The sequence below is a fragment of the Sinocyclocheilus anshuiensis genome, unplaced genomic scaffold (assembly GCF_001515605.1).
Source record: "Sinocyclocheilus anshuiensis isolate Anshui unplaced genomic scaffold, SAMN03320099.WGS_v1.1 scaffold67, whole genome shotgun sequence".
NCBI classification, from domain to species: Eukaryota; Metazoa; Chordata; class Actinopteri; order Cypriniformes; family Cyprinidae; genus Sinocyclocheilus; species Sinocyclocheilus anshuiensis.
In genome coordinates this window covers 2030329-2048786 of record NW_015552546.1, presented here as the reverse complement: position 1 = coordinate 2048786, position 18458 = coordinate 2030329, and the positions used below count along the sequence as shown (strand labels likewise).

The window sequence follows — 18458 nt, the reverse complement described above, 5'->3', positions numbered from 1 at the left end:
TGTGCTGTGTTTGGTTAGCTGGGCCAGTGTGTGCTGTGTTTGGTTTGCTGGGCCAGTGTGTGTTGTGATTGGCAGCACTCTGCGCCTGATCGGGAAATGTCACGCCCCTTACCATAGCCGCCTGCTGCGAGCTTCTGTGTAAATATTGCGTCAAAATCAAATCAATTTGAGCGCGATTTAAACCCGGATGATTGTAACCACTCTAAGTTCGTCTGCCTTGGGAAAGCTAGCGTGTCTCCGACATAGTGATAACACTATAAGAGCCTTCTCTAGTGCAGCTCAACCAGGTCTCGTCCCATTCATCGATATTTGTGATATCACAAATCCCGGAAAATATGCGTTGTAGTCCAAACGAGTCGTTCGTTGTAGTTTTTGAAAAGTGATTTCTGTTAAATAAAATATCTCCTTTTGAAGTGGACTTTGAGCTTTGTAACTTTGCAGATCTTTTTTATGCAAAAACAGCAACATTACAGACTAACTAAAGTTGAAAAAGTGAAAAAGCATAATAGGACCCCTTTAAGAAAAAGCTGTTAGATGTGGGAATACGTTCACCAAATTGTTGTACTGTTCTTGCCTATATAGTAAAAGAACTTGCATAAAAGTCTTACATGGACGGTAGCAATTATCACCCATTTAATTCTAAGAGTCAGAGAGTGGGTGGAAAAAGATCAAGTGACAACACTGATTACAACTTACTTGCAAAGATAAGCACCTCACGACCTTTGAGTCTTCCACGCACTTAGGATAAGGTGTTGATATTGACAACTGCTTGTGACTGATATACCAGGTCTTGAGGGATCATGGGAATATCTGTCCTGTTTTCTAAAATAGAGAAAGGTCACAAAACATCCCTTTGAAAGGAGACACTCATCCACAAGTCTTTAAACAGTGGAAAGGACAGACCATTGGACCACATACAAGATGGACACACAATTGTGTCAAACACAGCAGGCAAGTTGTAAGAAGTATATCAAGAGCAAACTACATTAGACTTAGACAAAAAAGGCTTGCTGTCCTTGTATCTAATAGAAATAGTTTGTGTTTGACTGACAGCTGTGGACTGACAGTCCATGTTTAGACCTCGGCATGACGTCTGTGGGACACTAGAGGATGACAGGCCGGAATGAGAGCGTTTGGGAGACTAACGAGAGACGGACATTTAGCTGGGCCAATTGTGCATGACTTGGCATGAGTTAGGAAAGGAATCTCGTTGGCCATTATCTCCATTACTATCAGACAATGATCTGCACGTTCCTTGCATATTGGGCCAAACTAGAACCATGAGATCTAGGATCAGACCATTTTCACATCCACATTTGAGTCATGCCCTTTGAAGCCATTCATGATCATTACATCTTAATAAGGATCTAAAATGTAAAAAAGTTAGGTTCAAAACAAGCTTTTATGACAGCATCTGTTGCATGTCGAATGTTACCACATGCAGAAAATAACCAATTTCGCATGTGAAATTTTCTAAATTGCAGCTAAATTGGTGCCATTTCAATCAATACAACTTTCTGCTATTGACACATTGTGGCTTTCCATCTTTTATGCAAATCGCTGCTGCCATTTACATCAACATCAGCACCAAATTGCAGGTAAAACTCGTCATTTGCCTTTGATCCTGTTTAAAACTAATTTCTGAAGGAGGTTAGTTATTTTTGTAAGGGAATTACGAGAAAGAAAATGCACTGATTTTGAATGACAAACAGAGGACAAGAAATTAGGGGTCTCTCAAATTTGACTCATTTCTAAAAATAACATAAAATAAAAAAAAATGATCGCAAGTGCACAATATACACTACTGTTAATAGTTTAGGGTCAGTTAGTATTTTGACTTTTTTTTTTAATAATAAATTAATATTTTTTTATTCAGCAAGGATACATTAAATGGGGCAAAAGTGACAGCAATGACATTTATGTTACCAAAGATGTTCCTTTCAAATAAATGCTGCACATTAGAATGATTTCTGAAGGATCATGTGACACCGAAGACTGGAGTAATGATGCTGAAAATTCAGCTTTGCGTCACAGGAATGAATTACATTTTAAAATATGTTCAAATAGAAAACAGCTATTTTAAATTGTAATATTTTTTTTACACTATTACTGTTTTATTGTATTTTTGATCAAATAAATACAACCTTGGTGAGCAAAAATGTTATGTTGTTTATATAAACTGTGGGGTGGTCAGAAATGAGTTTCACATGCAATCGGTAGAGCTTGACTTGTTCTGAACCCATATAACATTTCGTTTCACAATAAAAGTAATGTGAACAGCTTTAGAAGGTAAACAAGGGTAGCATGGCATTGCACATAATTACAAAATGCTGCTCGGCCTTGAATGTCGAGAGAGACAGCTGTCAGTTAAAAAAACCCTCTCCACCTCTAATGATAGGCGTTCTAAACACTTCCATTTAGTGCTACACCGCAGACAGGTTAAAAGAGGTTGCTGATTGCATGGGTATATCCAGAGAACTGTCCTCACATCAGATATAGCTCAGTCCTGTGTACAATACAGACCTGACAGTCACTCCTGATGGCCGTCTATGATGACAACTGGATTATTAGACCGACAGTCAGCCTCTGATAGGTTTAGACTGTCAGCTGTTGCTATGGTGATTCAGATTAAGCATGTCACATATTATGTGCAATTGATTCTGGGGAGAATGTTATTAACTTCTTGTTCCAAACCTGTAATAATTTCTTTCTTCTTCTGAACACAAAAGAAGATATTTTGAAGAATGCGGTTATCCAAACACGTTTTGGTCCCTAATTACTAAATACTATGGAAGTAATTAGGGACCAAAAAGTGTTTGGTTACCCACATTCTTCAAAATATCTTATCTAGTGCTCGAGAGAAGAAAGAAAATCATATAGGTTTGGAACAATTTGAGGGTGAGTAAATGACAAAATTTTCATTTTAAGGTGGATTATCCCTTTACAGTAGATATAGTAGTTATGAAACTTTTTACATCACAAGATATTAAATATATGACTAAAGCTCTTGAGTGTGAAAGCATACATGACCCGTTTATCTGGCGCCTGAGCATATGTAAAGAGACAGTGAAGAATAGAGCAACTCAAGAGGGTGAGAAAATCACACTCAGTCAGTCTGAGACTTGGGAATGTGAACTCCACCAACAGCTGCTGTCAGAGAGAAGATTATCACCTGATCTCCATACTGTCCCTCAGACCAGCGTAATATCAGCACAGGCAACCAGAACCTCCTTACAGTAGCAAAATGTCTCATATTCATATTTTGGTTAAATATTATTTAAAAAAATCTTCTACCTAAGCTAAATGCTGACAGTTAATCTAAAAATTATGAAAGTTCAAAATTATGCTAAATGCTAAAAATTATTACCGGTATTTAATTTTTGAACAGTAGTGTAGTGTAGAGTGATACACAAATATATATATATATATAAAAAAAATATTTAATGACAAAATGAGAGAAAAAATGCAAAAAAAAAAAAAAAATTGTGATATGGAAATATGGAGATCAAAACAGAGAAAAACCACCTAGACACTACAACGTCAAAACATAAACAGATTCAAAAAGCTAGCAACATGCACAGGATGAGATCTACAAATCAAGGTTATGCCCCAAAATTCTATAAATCAAAAAGCATAAATCAGCTTTTGCTTGAACTATTTATGACCTTTTCTTGACCAGAAAAAAAGAGAGAGAGAGAGAGAGAGAGAGAGAGTGAGAGTGAGAGTTTAGGTCATTCAGATGACCTTACACATTAAACAAAATTGTGTAAAAGTACTCACACTTAAATGTGCAGCAAAATGCCGAAAACTATGAAAAATCAACTCATTATAAAAACCAGACAACACATGAGTCTGTAGTTTTGAACATCCAAATGGGCCCATCACAATAACACTCAATAATATGCACAAATTTAGGGAAGATACCTGTTTGTCCAACCAATGGCTGTCAGGAAAACTGTTGGGGAAACCTGTTTGAAAACAGTGATTATTATACTGTTTGGTGATGATACACACCTTTAAGATGAAAAAACGTCAGGCACCTAAACACCAGAGAGAACTCTGTCAGAGTGTTTGATAACTAGGAAAGAGTAAGACAGGCACAATTTTTATTATTTTAGCTGCTGACCAAAACATATTATAATGAATATGGGCTTAAAGTGCACACTCTGATCTTTAATTTGAGGGTATTAACATCGTAATTGGAGGAAAGGTTAAGCACAGCTCTTTAATATGTAACTTCCCCCTTTATCAAGGGACCATAAGTAATTCGACAATTGACTCAAAAGCGGTTTCATTAACAGGCGTGGGCGATTCCTTTGTTATTTCTACATCAATTAAGCAGGTAAAAGTTCTGGAAATGATTTTAAGTGTGCCATTTGCATTTGGAAGCTGTTGCTCTGAACCCACATCATGCAGTCAAAGGATCTCTCCATACAAGTGAAAAAGACAATTGCTAGGCTTCATAATCAAAACGAATCCATCAGAGAGATAGCAGGAACATTAGGAGTGACCAAATCAACAGTTTGGTACTTTCTGAGAAAAAAAATGCACTGGTGAGCTCAGCAACATAAAAAAGCATGGCCGTACACGGAGGACAACAGTGATAGATGATCGGAGAATCTTCTCCATGGTAAAGAAAAACCCTTTCACAACATCCAGCCAAGAGAAGAAAACTCTCCAGGAGGTAGACGTGTCACTGTCAAATACAGAGGGTTCACCACCAGATTAGACTTTGCCAAGAACATCTAAAAAAATCCAGACCACTTCTGGAAAAGCATTTTTTGGACGGCTGAAATTAAGATCATCCTGTACCAGAATGATGGGAAGAAAAAAGTGGAGATGGCTTGGAACAGCTCATGATCCAAAGCATACCACATCATCTGTGAAACATGTGGAGCAGTGTGATGGCATGAGCGTGCATGGCTTCCAGTGGCACTGGGTTACTGGTGTTTATTGATGACGTGACAGAGGACAGAAGCAGCCGGAAGAATTCTGAAGTGTATAGGGATATACTCTCTGCCCAGATTCTGGAGCAAAGTTTATTGGGTGGCGCTTCATAGTACAAGTGGACAATGACCCAAAACATATAGCAAAAACAACCCAGGAGTTAAAAGGTAAAATAGTGGAATATTCTGAAATGGCCAAGTCAAACTCCTGATTTCAACCCGATTGAGCATTAATTTCACTTGCTGAAGACAAAACTAAAGGCAGAAAGACCCACAAACAAACAACAACTGAAGTCAGCTGTAGTAAAGGCCTGGCAAAGCATCACAAAGGAGGAAACCCAGTCTTTGGTGATGTCCATGAGTTCCAGACTTAAGGCAGTCATTGCCTGCAAAGGATTCTTAACAAAATATCAAAAATGAAAATTTTATTTATGATTTTATTTATTTGTCCAATTACATTTGAGCCCCTGAAAATGGGGGGACTGTGTATAAAAATGGTTGTAATTCCTAAGCATTTTATGTTATATTTTTGTTCTACCCCTTGAATTAAAGCTTAAAGTCTGCACTTCAATTTCATGTCAGTGTCCAAATATATATGAACCTAACTGTATATATGTGTCTGTGTATATATACAGTCATGGCCAAAAATATCGGCACCCTTGGTAAATATGATCAAAGAAGGCTGTGAAAATGAATCTGCATCGCTAATCCTTTTGATCTTTTATTAAAAAAAAAAAATCTAACCTTTCATTGGATAATAAGAATTTAAAATGGGGGGAAATCTCATTATGAAATAAATGTTTTTCTCAAATACACGTTGGACACAATTATTTGCACCCCTAGAAATTCTTATGAGTAAAATATCTCTGAAGTATATTCTCATTCATATTCACAATTTTGAGCACTCCAGGGTGATTATGAACATGAAATTATCCAGCCATGGCTTCCTGTTTCACAGAAATATAAATAGGAGGGAAAACAAAGGCCAAATTCCCTTAATCATCCATCACAATGAGAAAAACCAAAGAATATATTTCTGATGTGCAGCAAAAGATAATTGAGCTTCACAAATTAGTGAAGTGGCTTTAAGAAAAGAGCTAGAGCAGTGAAAATTCCCATTTCCACCATCAGGGCAATAATTAAGAATTTCCAATCAACAGAAAATGTTACGAAACTGCCTGGAAGAGGACGTGTGTCTATATCGTCCTAATGCACGGTGAGGAGGAGAGTTTGAGTGGCTAAAGACCCTCCAAGGACCACAGCTGGAGGATTGCAGAAAATAGTTGAGTCTCAGGATCAGAAAACCGTAAAAAAAAATTGTCAAACTGCACCTACATCACCACATGTTGTTTGGGAGGGTTTCAAGAAAAATTCAGAAAATGTTACAAATCTGCCTGGAAGAGGACGTGTGTCTATATCGTCCTAATGCACGGTGAGGAGGAGAGTTTGAGTGGCTAAAGACCCTCCAAGGACCACAGCTGGAGGATTGCAGAAAATAGTTGAGTCTCAGGGTCAGAAAACCTTTTAAAAAATGATCAAACAGCACCTACATGTTGTTTGGGAGGGCTTCAAGAAAAAAAAATCAAGAAAAGAAAATGCTTCCGCCAAAAAACAATCCCCAACATATTCAGTTGTCAGACACGACTGGAACTTCAAATGGGACTGGCTTCTATGGTCAGATGTAAATAAAAAATGAGCTTTTTAGCAACAAACACTCAAGATGGGTTTGGTGCACACTGGGATAAAAAGTACCCCATGTGTACAATGAAATATACTGCTGTATTTTTAATGTAGTGGGCCTATATTTCTGCTGGAGGTCTTGGACATCTTGTTTAGATACATGACATCTTTGATTCTATCAAATACCAACAGATAAAAAAATCAATAAGTGACTGGCTCTGTTAGAAATCTTATAATGGGCCATGTTTGGATCTTCCAAACGTACAATAATCCAAACACAAACCTCGAAAACAACAGAAAAATGGGTCACTGGGCACAAAACCAAGTTTCTGCTATGGCCATTCCAGTCCTCTGACCTGAACCCTATAGAAAATGAGTGGGGTGAACTGAAGAGGAGAAGCACGATCATGGAGCTGGGAATCTAAAGGTTCTGGAGTGATTCTGGATGAAGGAATGGTCTCTGATCTCTTGTCAGGCATTATAGGAGAAAATTTAGAGCTGTTAAACTGGCAAATGGAGGTTTCAAAAAGTATTGAATAAAAGGGTGCCGTTAATTGTGGCCAATGTGTATTAGAGAAAAACATTTATTTCATAATGATATTTCCCTACATTTTAAATTCTTATTACCCAATGAAAGGTTAGATTTTTGTGAATTTTTTTAATAAAAGATCAAAAGGATTAATGCAGATTAATTTTCACAGCCTTCTTTGATCATATTCACCAAGGGTGCCGATATTTTTGGCCATGACTGTATATATATATATATATATATATGTGTGTGTGTGTGTGTGTGTGTGTGTGTTGAAGTTGAAAATAAAACATTATTAGATTGTTTTACAAGGAAACGCCATTGTTTTATGTTGCATTCAATGTGTTACTTGCTGTTTCTTGTAATTATTTGTGAACTTTACTAGCAGTTCCTACAACTTTTAAAGTGAACAGACAGCCTTATACCCTGGATACCGTGCCTTTAAAACCGTTGACTGGTTAAAAAGCAGACTGTGATATGATCCAGGGGAATGACCCATGCATACTTGCCGGCGCCGTGACCAGAGCACAGCAGAAAATGAGCTGTCATCAGCGCAGTGAGGTGTCATATGAAAGTTATTAATGATTACACAGACATTACCGAATGAGATTATCTCAGACACTGAGCCAACATGTTCGCTAAATGCCATCAGCCAGAGACAGGACATTGTCCTTAAATACACATCCACACGCACAATAAATACATGTTCGATCCACAAAGTAAGACCATAAAGGCCCAAAGCTCATCCTGAAATATCAGGCTGCCAAGTTTGGTTGAAGCTATGAAGATGAACAGTGACTATACAAACATTCCCTTTGCTATTCAAGGAGTGAGATGCTACTGTAGATCCATCAATCCATCCCCCCTGTAGTGGTGGGATAGAGATGCAATGACAGATGTCTGTCTGGCAGACAAGAGGAGGGTGTGTCATTTGGGTCACTGCGGACAGTTTAACGAGTTTACTGGAGTGCCGCAGGGGTCTATCCTGGGAGACGCCTAGGTTCATGCACCTCGGACTCCACTATGTCTGAAGAGTAGAACGAAATCCTCACCATAATACTGATCACTGAGACTGTCATGACTATATTCTATGTCACTTTATTTGTCACAATCCCACTTACCCATGTTTTACAGACAGTCATGCACTATTCAGGAAGAACTATTCCTAGAAGAACTACAGATATTTTAATAGCACCTCTGGTTCAAACCTTATTAGAACAAAACTTATTCAGAAAGTTTTACATCTGCAAATCAGTTTTTTCAACTGTCTGCTGTAATGAAACATCTTTGAAGTTCTGATAGTGTTGCTGATTTCTGAAACTGAGCTTTGGTGGCTAATTCCAGTTTTAGCATGTTTAGACTATGACTACTAATATTAGTAGGTGGAAAAATGCAAAATAATCAACATTCTTTAAGGTAAAGTAAACCTTAAACTAAAAAAATATACATGAGGACAGTTTGATCTCAGACAGGTAACAGACAACACTTTATTTCTCAGATAAACCTGGTTTTACAACAAAACACAGTTTAAATAAAAATACACCAAAAAGAAGTTATTCTTGATTTTAGGTTTCATTTTGTTTTGTTGACAACAAAGAACCTGAACAAATGGAGATGAGAATTAGCAGGGTTAAAAATAACATTAAAATTAAAAACTTCAAATCGGACACCTATGCTTGAAAACCACTCACTCACTCGGTGTGCTGCAGTGTGAGGACTACTTTACATCTAGAAATTACAATATGATGAAACTCGCCTTTCCCAGAGTTCAAAGCGCCATAGTCCAGGGCTCCATCCTTGCTCACAGCAACACATGCAAATCCATGAAATAGATAAAGCACACCAAGATGAGACTGAGACAATAAAGACAAGTTACTTAAAATAAACGCAAATGCACACACACGTGCCATTAAAGAGTTTTAAACCTCACATCATGAATCACTAGAAGTAGTAAATGTAAGATGACTGAAGGTTTTCTAATGACTAGAGCGTGTTAAAGAGGAATCCTTGGCAAAACTACAATAAATTCTTTTCTCGTTAGGTTTTGCATTTGAAATTATGCTGGTTTTGCATCTAATGCTTGTCATTTCATCAAAACAACCCAAGGCTTTCTTACCACTTGTTTGCAAATTATAAAGTCAGGCATTTTGATCTACAGCACAATTGCGATATTCAAATAATAAAACTAGTAAAGATGCAATGCATATGGGTTTCCTACCAAGAGATACAATTTTATTTTATCATTAAAACCAATTATTTTCTGATGGCATTGCAGAAGCCTCAGGGTAAAAGCTGATATGGCATATTTTTATGAAAAGATTTTAATTTCATTACACCACAGCACATTATTACTCTATGACTCCATAACCAATGGAATAATGGTGTTGAGCCATTCTAGATGTAATGCAATCTCATGACTGGAAAACAGGAACCTGAAGAACATGTTTGGGTCACATTTCACCCTAAAAATCAAAAGAAAAAAACAATTAAAAAAAATTTTTTTTTAAATACATAAAGGTGAAGCCTGTACTGTAGATCATTAAGATTTCTTTGCATTGTGAAATTGTGTACAATTAAGCAAATTCTCATTAATGCAATAATAATAAATACAACTTTTAGATAAATGTCTGTAGCACAGTAATAAGAATCAAATGAAAATCAGCACTGAGAATAATAACTAATAAAACAAATGCATTAGAGTAATGAGAGTTTAGGATGAAATGTGCGTAATTGTTATGAAAACAAATCTTAATGCTCACAAAAGGCTTAAAACAGGCTTGTGCAAAATATACTTTATACACTTTCCTTTTAATTTCAGGGAGAAAAGTAGTTTTATTGTGAATACAATTACATGAATGCAAATTAAAGTGTAATGGTTGGACCAATTTACAGTATTCTAGGCATGATAAAAGCAAGTTTATTGTAGTTTTGCCTGTAATTTCCATTAAAAAGTACAGCCCTGGTACAGTCCTCTAAGACTGAAAGAGAAAGACAAGCACTATTCTTACACTAAAACCATCCGCCCCAATCCTCCACCCTTATCCAAGACCGTGTTTCATTGATTTGAATGGTTCATTCGTTTAATTTTTTGCATTTCAGAGATTGGTTAGAAATACCCAGCGGTTGTGGGAGTTGGGTAGGAGTTCTGTAGTTGTGCTGCGGTCAGACCTTCGTAACGGTGCACTGACCGTCGGGGCACCCAGAGCGATTCCCGCTATGCGCCGGGCCACCACCAGGGGGCGGTCTGTCCAACTGATGCAGTCTATGCCTGCCCTGGGAGCCTTCTGTGTGCTCGTCTTCACCTTCGTCCCCAGCCTGCTCATCTTCATCCTCGCTCGTGCCAGACTCGGATTCGTACCCCGAGGGATCCGGAGCAGCCGAATCGTCTTCGTCATCTGCGTCTTCCTCTTCTGTTTCTTGCTCGGTGGGATTCATATTGAGTTGAGAGAGAGCCTGTACAAGCTGAATATCGCCGGAGGAAGCAGGGCTGGTCAGGTGACCGCCCAAGACAGTTGGCGGCCTTACGGGAGCAGAAGCAAAGACACCTTGAGGACGTCCTCCGCTGACTCCAGTGTCCGCGCCATCTGCCGAACTCTCTCGCTCCGCTGTGGCGCCATCTACTGTTCCATTTAAATCCACAACTGCGGGCGCTGCAGCGGGAACAGTTCCTGATCCCGATGCGGGACTGGGATTGGGATCTGGATCGAGTCTTAATCCAGCCACACCTTTCTTAGGGATGTCCACCACATCCCTCTTCATCCTCCTCCTGCGGCCGTGTTCGTTCCTCCTGTACTGCACCATGTTCTCCAAGTCGGCCACGTACAGGAAGCCGGCGATCAGCATCTCGGCGCTCTTCTTGCCCTTGTTGAACGCGTCCTCTAGCTCTCGGCTTGTCCGCTCATCGTACTGCCACCATCCATTACGTCCCTCGTAGTACCAGGCGTGGCCACCAGTCCCCGTCCCACGTCCACCCGTCGCCGAAGCCTTCAGCTCCTCGGGCGAGAGCAAAGTGGGACGCTCCAGGAAGTCCTCAGGCACTTCCCCTCTACACAGGGCGCAGCGTTTGCTGTGCCAGGAAGCTCCTTTCACGCAAAGGAAGCAGAAAATATGGTGGCATGGCAGGCGTACGGGGTGGACGCAGCTCTGCAGACAGATTGCACACTCTGGAATGGGCAGCGAAGGAGACGAAGGGGACGGACTTCCCTCTGTCACAGACTCCCCACTCACCTTCTTGCCTGAAGTCAGGGAGTCCACTGAAAGATTAACCTCACCGCAACTAGCCATGCTGTGAAGAAAATAAAAACAAAATGATTTCACAGGAAAAGATGCATGGAAACACAAGTTTGGAGAAATGCGCTGCCTACACAAGCTAACGTCAGCGGTATGTAAGCAGATGTAACAAATGGGGCACTGTTTACCAAACTATGTTGCCCAAGTCGACAAAAGTTACGGGTAAACAGTGCTATCTTGAGTTCTTTGTTCATTGTTGCTATGTTTGATTAAAGCTTTAGCATTTCCAGTCTCTCTGATAAGTATTACTCCACTTTTACAAGAAAGAGTGCCATTCATGTATTATCTGTCAATATAAAACCAAAGTCTTGTGCAACACATAAAATAAAGAGTTGTAAATATTTGAAAGCACATTCATTGAAACCAGAAGCACAACGAACGAGAGGAAGAACTATACTATGTTGTTCTCTTGACAAGATTTCTTAATTTACACTCAAATCTTTGTTTACCATTATAAATTTATAAAACTGACTCAAACATAACAGTCTGGCTTGAAAGGTCAACCTGTGTATGCTCATAATGGCAACTGTCCCAAATCAGATGCAGAAATTATCTAAATATATCATGACCCAAATCCTTTACAGCCAAACCATTTACGGGACATTTTATGATGCTGGTACAGAATACACTAGAATATCAGACATTACTTTTATGTTACGTTAGGTTAAACACACTGTTATGATAAATAACAGCAATAAAATATATTTTTTGCAAACATTTATATGAATACCAGCTATAAAGAATCAGTTATATTTGTTATCAAATGTTAAACTAAAATGTCTGACTGGTTGAAACCATCAAATTTACAAGAATAGTTTTTAAATAATACAAATGAAGATTAATATTTAACGATTTACATTTAAAATTCATAAACTTAAATCAGTAAAATACATCATCTATTTACTGAAAAGTAGTAATACTAATATTTGCTAAATAATTAAGTTACTCATGTTCAAATGTTTAAATAAATATTAGCCATAAAAAATATATGTTATATGTACATATTTAACAAACGTTACACTAAAATATTTTAAATGGTTTCAACCTACAAAATAATTAAATAATATTAAATTTACACCAACAACAGCTAAAAAATTACATCATTTTTAATAAAACAATATTAATATATTCTCATGATAAATATACATATTTGGATTAAACAAACCGGGTTACATTTAGCGGTTAAACTGACAAATGTGTTTTTATATTGCATTACAGGCCCAAATCCATCAACAACTCAAACAAGAATGACAGAAATCTGCCTATTTACACTTGTAGGTATCATATTGATAAATCTAACTACACACACGGAATGAATGAGATTTATGAGGCTTTGTATGTGCTGATGTTGAGCTCAGATCATTGATAGATCAGATTGAGGCCTGTAGACAGGCCACCACCCCTGACCAAAACACAGCAAGAACAGCCTTATTTCACATTAAAATACAGTCCCTAAACCGTTTCAAATGATCGATTTATAAACTACAAGCATATAAGATCACATATTGTTATCATCAGTTGGGTTACTTGAATAAATATTTATATATTTGGTGATTTTGCTGCGTCTTGTCCGAATGTCTTTCAGTTCACTCACCTGACAAAATAGCCGAGATTTCGCCTCTTTCTTTCAGCGACGATCAGATTTGGCTCATCTGCTAGTCACCGGATGATCACTCATTGTTCGTTTACTGACTAAAATTGATCGGTAACGTTAGAATTCGCCCGACACAGATGAACACAATAACGTTTTTACGCCTCCTCTGTGATAAGACCGCTGTGTGTTCGTGCGCATCCACTCTGCGCAAAACTTGCGCAGAACCTTAAAAATACACGAGTCTCTCTCATGAAATACACTTGAAGTTGCTCAGAAACACGATCTAAATGTTAACGTTAACGGATTCATATCATCTTGAGACCAGCATAAAAGGTTTTGTTATCCACGTATTTTCACATAATTATAGTGTTGGGTGCTTAAGAAAAACAAGTAGCCTATTTCAAAAATATTTCAAACAAAAGCATGGCCTGCCAGTATTATAGTACTACCTTGGTTCATCAATTCAAACAAGAGTCAGAAATCGGATAATTTAAATATTATATCGGCCATTTATAAATTATTTTAAATATTATCCAACAACATACACTTAATAGATTAATTTTATGAATCTCTGTACTACATGTTTAGTAGATTACTGATTATTATTATACATTATTTGAAGATCTATGGCACTTCCATGCTTTTTTGGTATATTTCACATTATGAAATATACAGGGGTATATAATCACTTACATTTGTTTAGTTATATAGTTTTTAGATAACATTTTTGAAGTTATTTACACACAAAATAAAAAATGATATTTTAATTGATATTGATTTATAGCATTTAGTTGTGAAAGGATGATTTGTACCATTTGTAACAGCAGCTAGTTTCACATATCTGGATTGTAACATTATGCTGTGACTTGCTAATGACCATATGCGCCCATTTTGTGTTATGCTGTTTTCAAGACAGCGTCACTAGAGGGCACAATTGTGTTAGAAAAAAAAAAAAGGGAAACAGCTGCTTGTCCCTTGGGGATTAGCAGTAAATCTGTCTACATAACCAACTAATTCAACTAGAAAAGGAATCTATTTTTATGCGTTGCAAGTAGGTTAAGAGCACATCAGTTTGTAGTTGTACGCAGAATCAGAAGTTTTCTATTACTCTGCTATTGAAAACTCACCTGGTACCGAGGATCGGATTAAAATGTTGGCATCTTTCCTGCTATGCCCACTGAACTGCATTAATCTCAATTACAGGAGGCAGTACAGTAGCCTAATAAACAGATCCGTGCCTATCCTAAAATATGATATTCACGCTGCATGCCTGCAGGATTTTGTTTAAGTAACAGCATGTTCACCAGACACACTGCAGTCCATCTGTAGCCTTGTTCTTCCTGTTTTACACTAAAATCTCGTGTTGCTGGATGTTCTTTGTCACGTCTGCGCTCAAGGGAATGCTGTTTCACAGCAGATCAAATAACTCTTCTCGGATTCTTGGAGAAAAATGGTCTTGGTGTCGTGATGCAGAGATAATCATTTGATGCGTGCAATCGTGTGTGATACATGGCATTGAATGAGAGAAATTCCTAAATTAGAACGGAAAATAACGCTTTATTACGCTAGGATGGCTGTGTTGTAGCCTAGTGACGGAGTCTTCAGTGTGTGTGTGTGTGTTTACATGCGTGGGTGCCATATGCATGAAATCAATGAGTGCTCATTTTCCACAGCTGTTTAGTACGACGGCACACAAACCCTCTCAATGAATGACAGAGATCTTTCACATGATGAGACCTCACTTCTTCCTCAGGGGGGTTTCTTTCCCATGGTCCATCGGTCTCCATTACACCCCTCGGCTCACCAAACTTTCCTCTAATTCTCACTTTTTCATTTATTGGCACTTCTGAAGTCTTTCAGCTTGGGCTCCCCAGGCCCTCGAGGATGATGGTAGTTTATGAACCATCATCTAAAGCACAGGAACTCGCTGGAACGTTTCCCCGTGGATCTCGTTCCTTTCCCTTCTAACACGGTTTCCTCACCCCCTACGCCTTCGCGAGGAAGAACCACACTGCTCGCGTGTCCTCCTTTTTCGCGTTTTCCTTTGAGCCGTGGCTTATTGTCAGCAGTTTTTCAACGCTCCTTTCACTGGCAGCCACCTGGTAACAATAAGATACCATCAACGGCAGAGGAGAGGAGGCAGCTAAACTGGGGCGTTGTAATGAACGCACACACAGACTCGCAGCTATGAAAGCACTATGCCACGCATTCATCTTCTCCGGTTATTGGGGCTGCGTGCGAGGCAAATATTCTCCCAGTCATTGTTATTCTATGTATACGGTAAAATTAGAAATAAACAGATTGGAGCTGGATCCCTGCTGAAATTACACTCGCAAATTACACTCGGGAAATGAGCTGACAGCAATGTATTGTGGGTCATGTGGGAACCCATTTACAAACCCAGGTTACAGTTTACATGGCACACATTCATCATTATGTATATAGCTATAGGGGATTACAAGTAGATTATTAGGCGATAGGCCTACTGGAAACTTTTCCGCATAAAGTTCTTGATATACGCTGAAACTCCCAAGCAATATCCTCTGACAGACTATAAACTTCAGGGCAATTAAAAGGCAATTACACTTCAATTTTCGCTAAACAGAAATAGAGCAACATCAAGAATATGCAAGCAAAATATTAAACATTTATGGCCCTATAAAATCTCTAAATAGAACAAACTTTCTAGTGTTTAAATTACTATTGAGAATCATTCAATGAGCATTATGGGCGGGTAAATTGTGGAACAATAAGCCCCTAATGAAAATTAGGATGTGATTTTATGTTAAGGTGGTACATAAAACAGCCTGTGTAAATCTGAGTGTTAATAACAGAATTTAAACTTCAAGGCTATGAAACCTCAACAAAACAGAGCAGCATTAAGCTCAAGATTATGCATGTGAAACATTAAACATTTACGCTGCATTACATCTGTAAATAGATTTTTTGAGTTACAAGAAAGTTTTTTTATTGTGTTTAAATTACTGTTGAAATTGATTCAGTGAACATTACAGGCAGGTAATTTGTGGAGCAGTAATTATAATAAGAATGTGATTTTATGTTGCTGTGGTATATAAAAGACCCTAAGCTGTGTGTGTTTGTAAATCTAAGCATTATACTTTAAATTTCAAGGCAGTAACACTTCAGAAAAAGAGCAAGATTAAGACGAATGATTATAGATTTGTATCCATTTCTGTTCTTCTACTGGAATAAATGTGTTTTTGTGTTAAAAACACTGTTGCATGCAGGTCATTTGTGGATGAGTAAGTAGACATTTCCTCAAAAACATGTGAGTGGTGCTTTACAGAACCCTCACTGCATTTGTGGGTGGTTGCCAGGGCATTGTTATGCAGTTGCTAAGGTGTTTGGGGTGGTTGCTTAGTGGGCCAAGTCCACCATTCTATATTATTCAGGTCTCTAGTGTGGAATTGTTTTTATCATCCAGCAGGTCACAGTTGGTGAAAGCAGGAATTACCTTATCATTTATGTGGAAACATTTTTTATATTTAAAAAGTTAATTCTGATGCCACATGTCCTATAAAATACTGTAGTAGGCCTAGTCTATATGTTGTATTTGTATATTATTTAGTGTATTATTTTCGTTTCTTGTGTTACCGTGATAGTGGTTTGTTCTGCCATTCTTGCCTCAGTTGGAAGACAGAGCTGTTATCAGAACATTTTACTGTAACCAACAGAATAAAAGCTCGAATATTTTGACGTATGGCAATATTCCACGGAATACCTAATTCTGGTTTTGTCAATCTGCGCATTCACTGATCAAAAATCTAAACAATCGACGTTCATCCATCCGGGAAACCGATCTCTCAGTCGCGTACGACTCCATGCGCTCTCTCCATTCAAATGCTTGAACTTGGAATACGTCAGAAATTTGAATAGCTAATTGGCGCCATCTAACGGTTATCCTCTGACTAGAATAAATGGCATGTGGACTTAAGTAGCTATTACTTTTTGACACTGAACATAAATTTTGATTTGTATGAAAACATAGAACGAAACATCGCTTGGGAGAAAAACAACAACAACGAAGATGTACGGAGGGCTGGATAAAAATAACTTAACGTAGATAAATTCAGTTATAATCAAAAATTAATAATGATATAAAATATAGGCTATGTAATATAGCCTACGTGCTGTAGGCTAAATCTATATTTGATATAGGCCTACATGAATTTAATTGGCAACTAGCCGTGTAATAAGCAGAATAATGTATGGTCAGGTCAGGTGGCCAATATTGTAGACTTATTTATTTATTTAGCGACAGTGTTGGGAAGGTTACTTTGGAAATGTAATGGGTTACAGATTACAAGTTACCCTATTTAAAATGTAACAAGTAGTCTAACTATTTCAATTACTTTATTAAAGTAATGTAACTGATTACATGTGACTACTTTTTGATTACTTTTCTAAATTTAGGCTAAAAATAGCTATCTATATATTTTTTTCTAAACTGTAAATCTTTTTCAAACATTTAAATCAGGCAGGGTTAACCTTAACAGTAGTAGGCTACTCAACACTGATTACTGTCAGACTTTCAAAATCTTTCATCACTTGAATTAAGATTATAAAAAAAATATTTTGAAAGCACAGCCACCAAAATCTGACTTTAGCACCTGTTTTCATTCTGAGGTTAAGTAGCCAACAGATTTAAAAACATAACAATATATAGGCTAGTTGAATAGGTACGATACTGTTTTTGAAATTACATGTTTGCATAGCTACGACAGGTATGCTAACACTGGCATCTAACAATGCCTTGGGAAAAAAAAAACAATTAGCCTAATTTAAAAAAATAAAGAATAGGCCTATACATAACCCCAAATAGGAAATAAAACAGTTATCGAATCAGCATGTGTCCTATTCTGTGTCCTAAACTCCTGAAACATTGGTGTCTCATATTGTAGAGCAGTCATTGCAATTTTGTAACGAAATCAATCAAATTTGTATATGTGTGATAATATTCAGAATTAACCCCCTTTGTAATCGTTAACATTTTCATAGGTAGCCTAACTGTAATCTAATTACACATTTTGTTCAGTAACTGTAACAGATTACAGTTACATTTTTGTAATTAAATGACGTAATCCCGTTACATGTAACTAGTTACTCCCCAACACTGTTTGGCGATTATGAACGACCGAATATAGCTTACTGTATATAAACGTAGGCTACACTTAATACATTTGAAATACAGTCAACAATATCCCTCACCTAATGTTTGTGACATCTCTATATATTTTAACTATTACGTCCTGGGTTCCGGAAATGCCTATATCCTTTCAGAAATGTATGAAAAAAAAGCTTAATTTTATTTGAAGTGTGCGCGCGCAGGTCTCATCGCTGTATAGTGATGCGTGAGAGAGCGAGAGAGAGAGAGAGCAGTACGCGCTCCTCAATGTGC

At 37.7% G+C, this 18458-nt stretch overlaps 1 protein-coding gene across 1 annotated transcript; it reads right to left on the bottom strand.

Annotated features, from left to right (window-relative positions):
- Nucleotides 1–8618: 8618 nt before the first annotated feature.
- rnf146 (ring finger protein 146) lies at nucleotides 8619–13292 on the bottom strand. Its single transcript, XM_016454731.1, has 2 exons — nucleotides 13040–13292; nucleotides 8619–11440 (listed from the first exon to the last, which is right to left on the bottom strand). The coding sequence occupies exon 2, from the start codon at nucleotides 11437–11439 to the stop codon at nucleotides 10318–10320; it is 1122 nt and encodes a 373-aa protein (XP_016310217.1). The 5' UTR covers nucleotide 11440; nucleotides 13040–13292; the 3' UTR covers nucleotides 8619–10317.
- Nucleotides 13293–18458: the final 5166 nt, after the last annotated feature.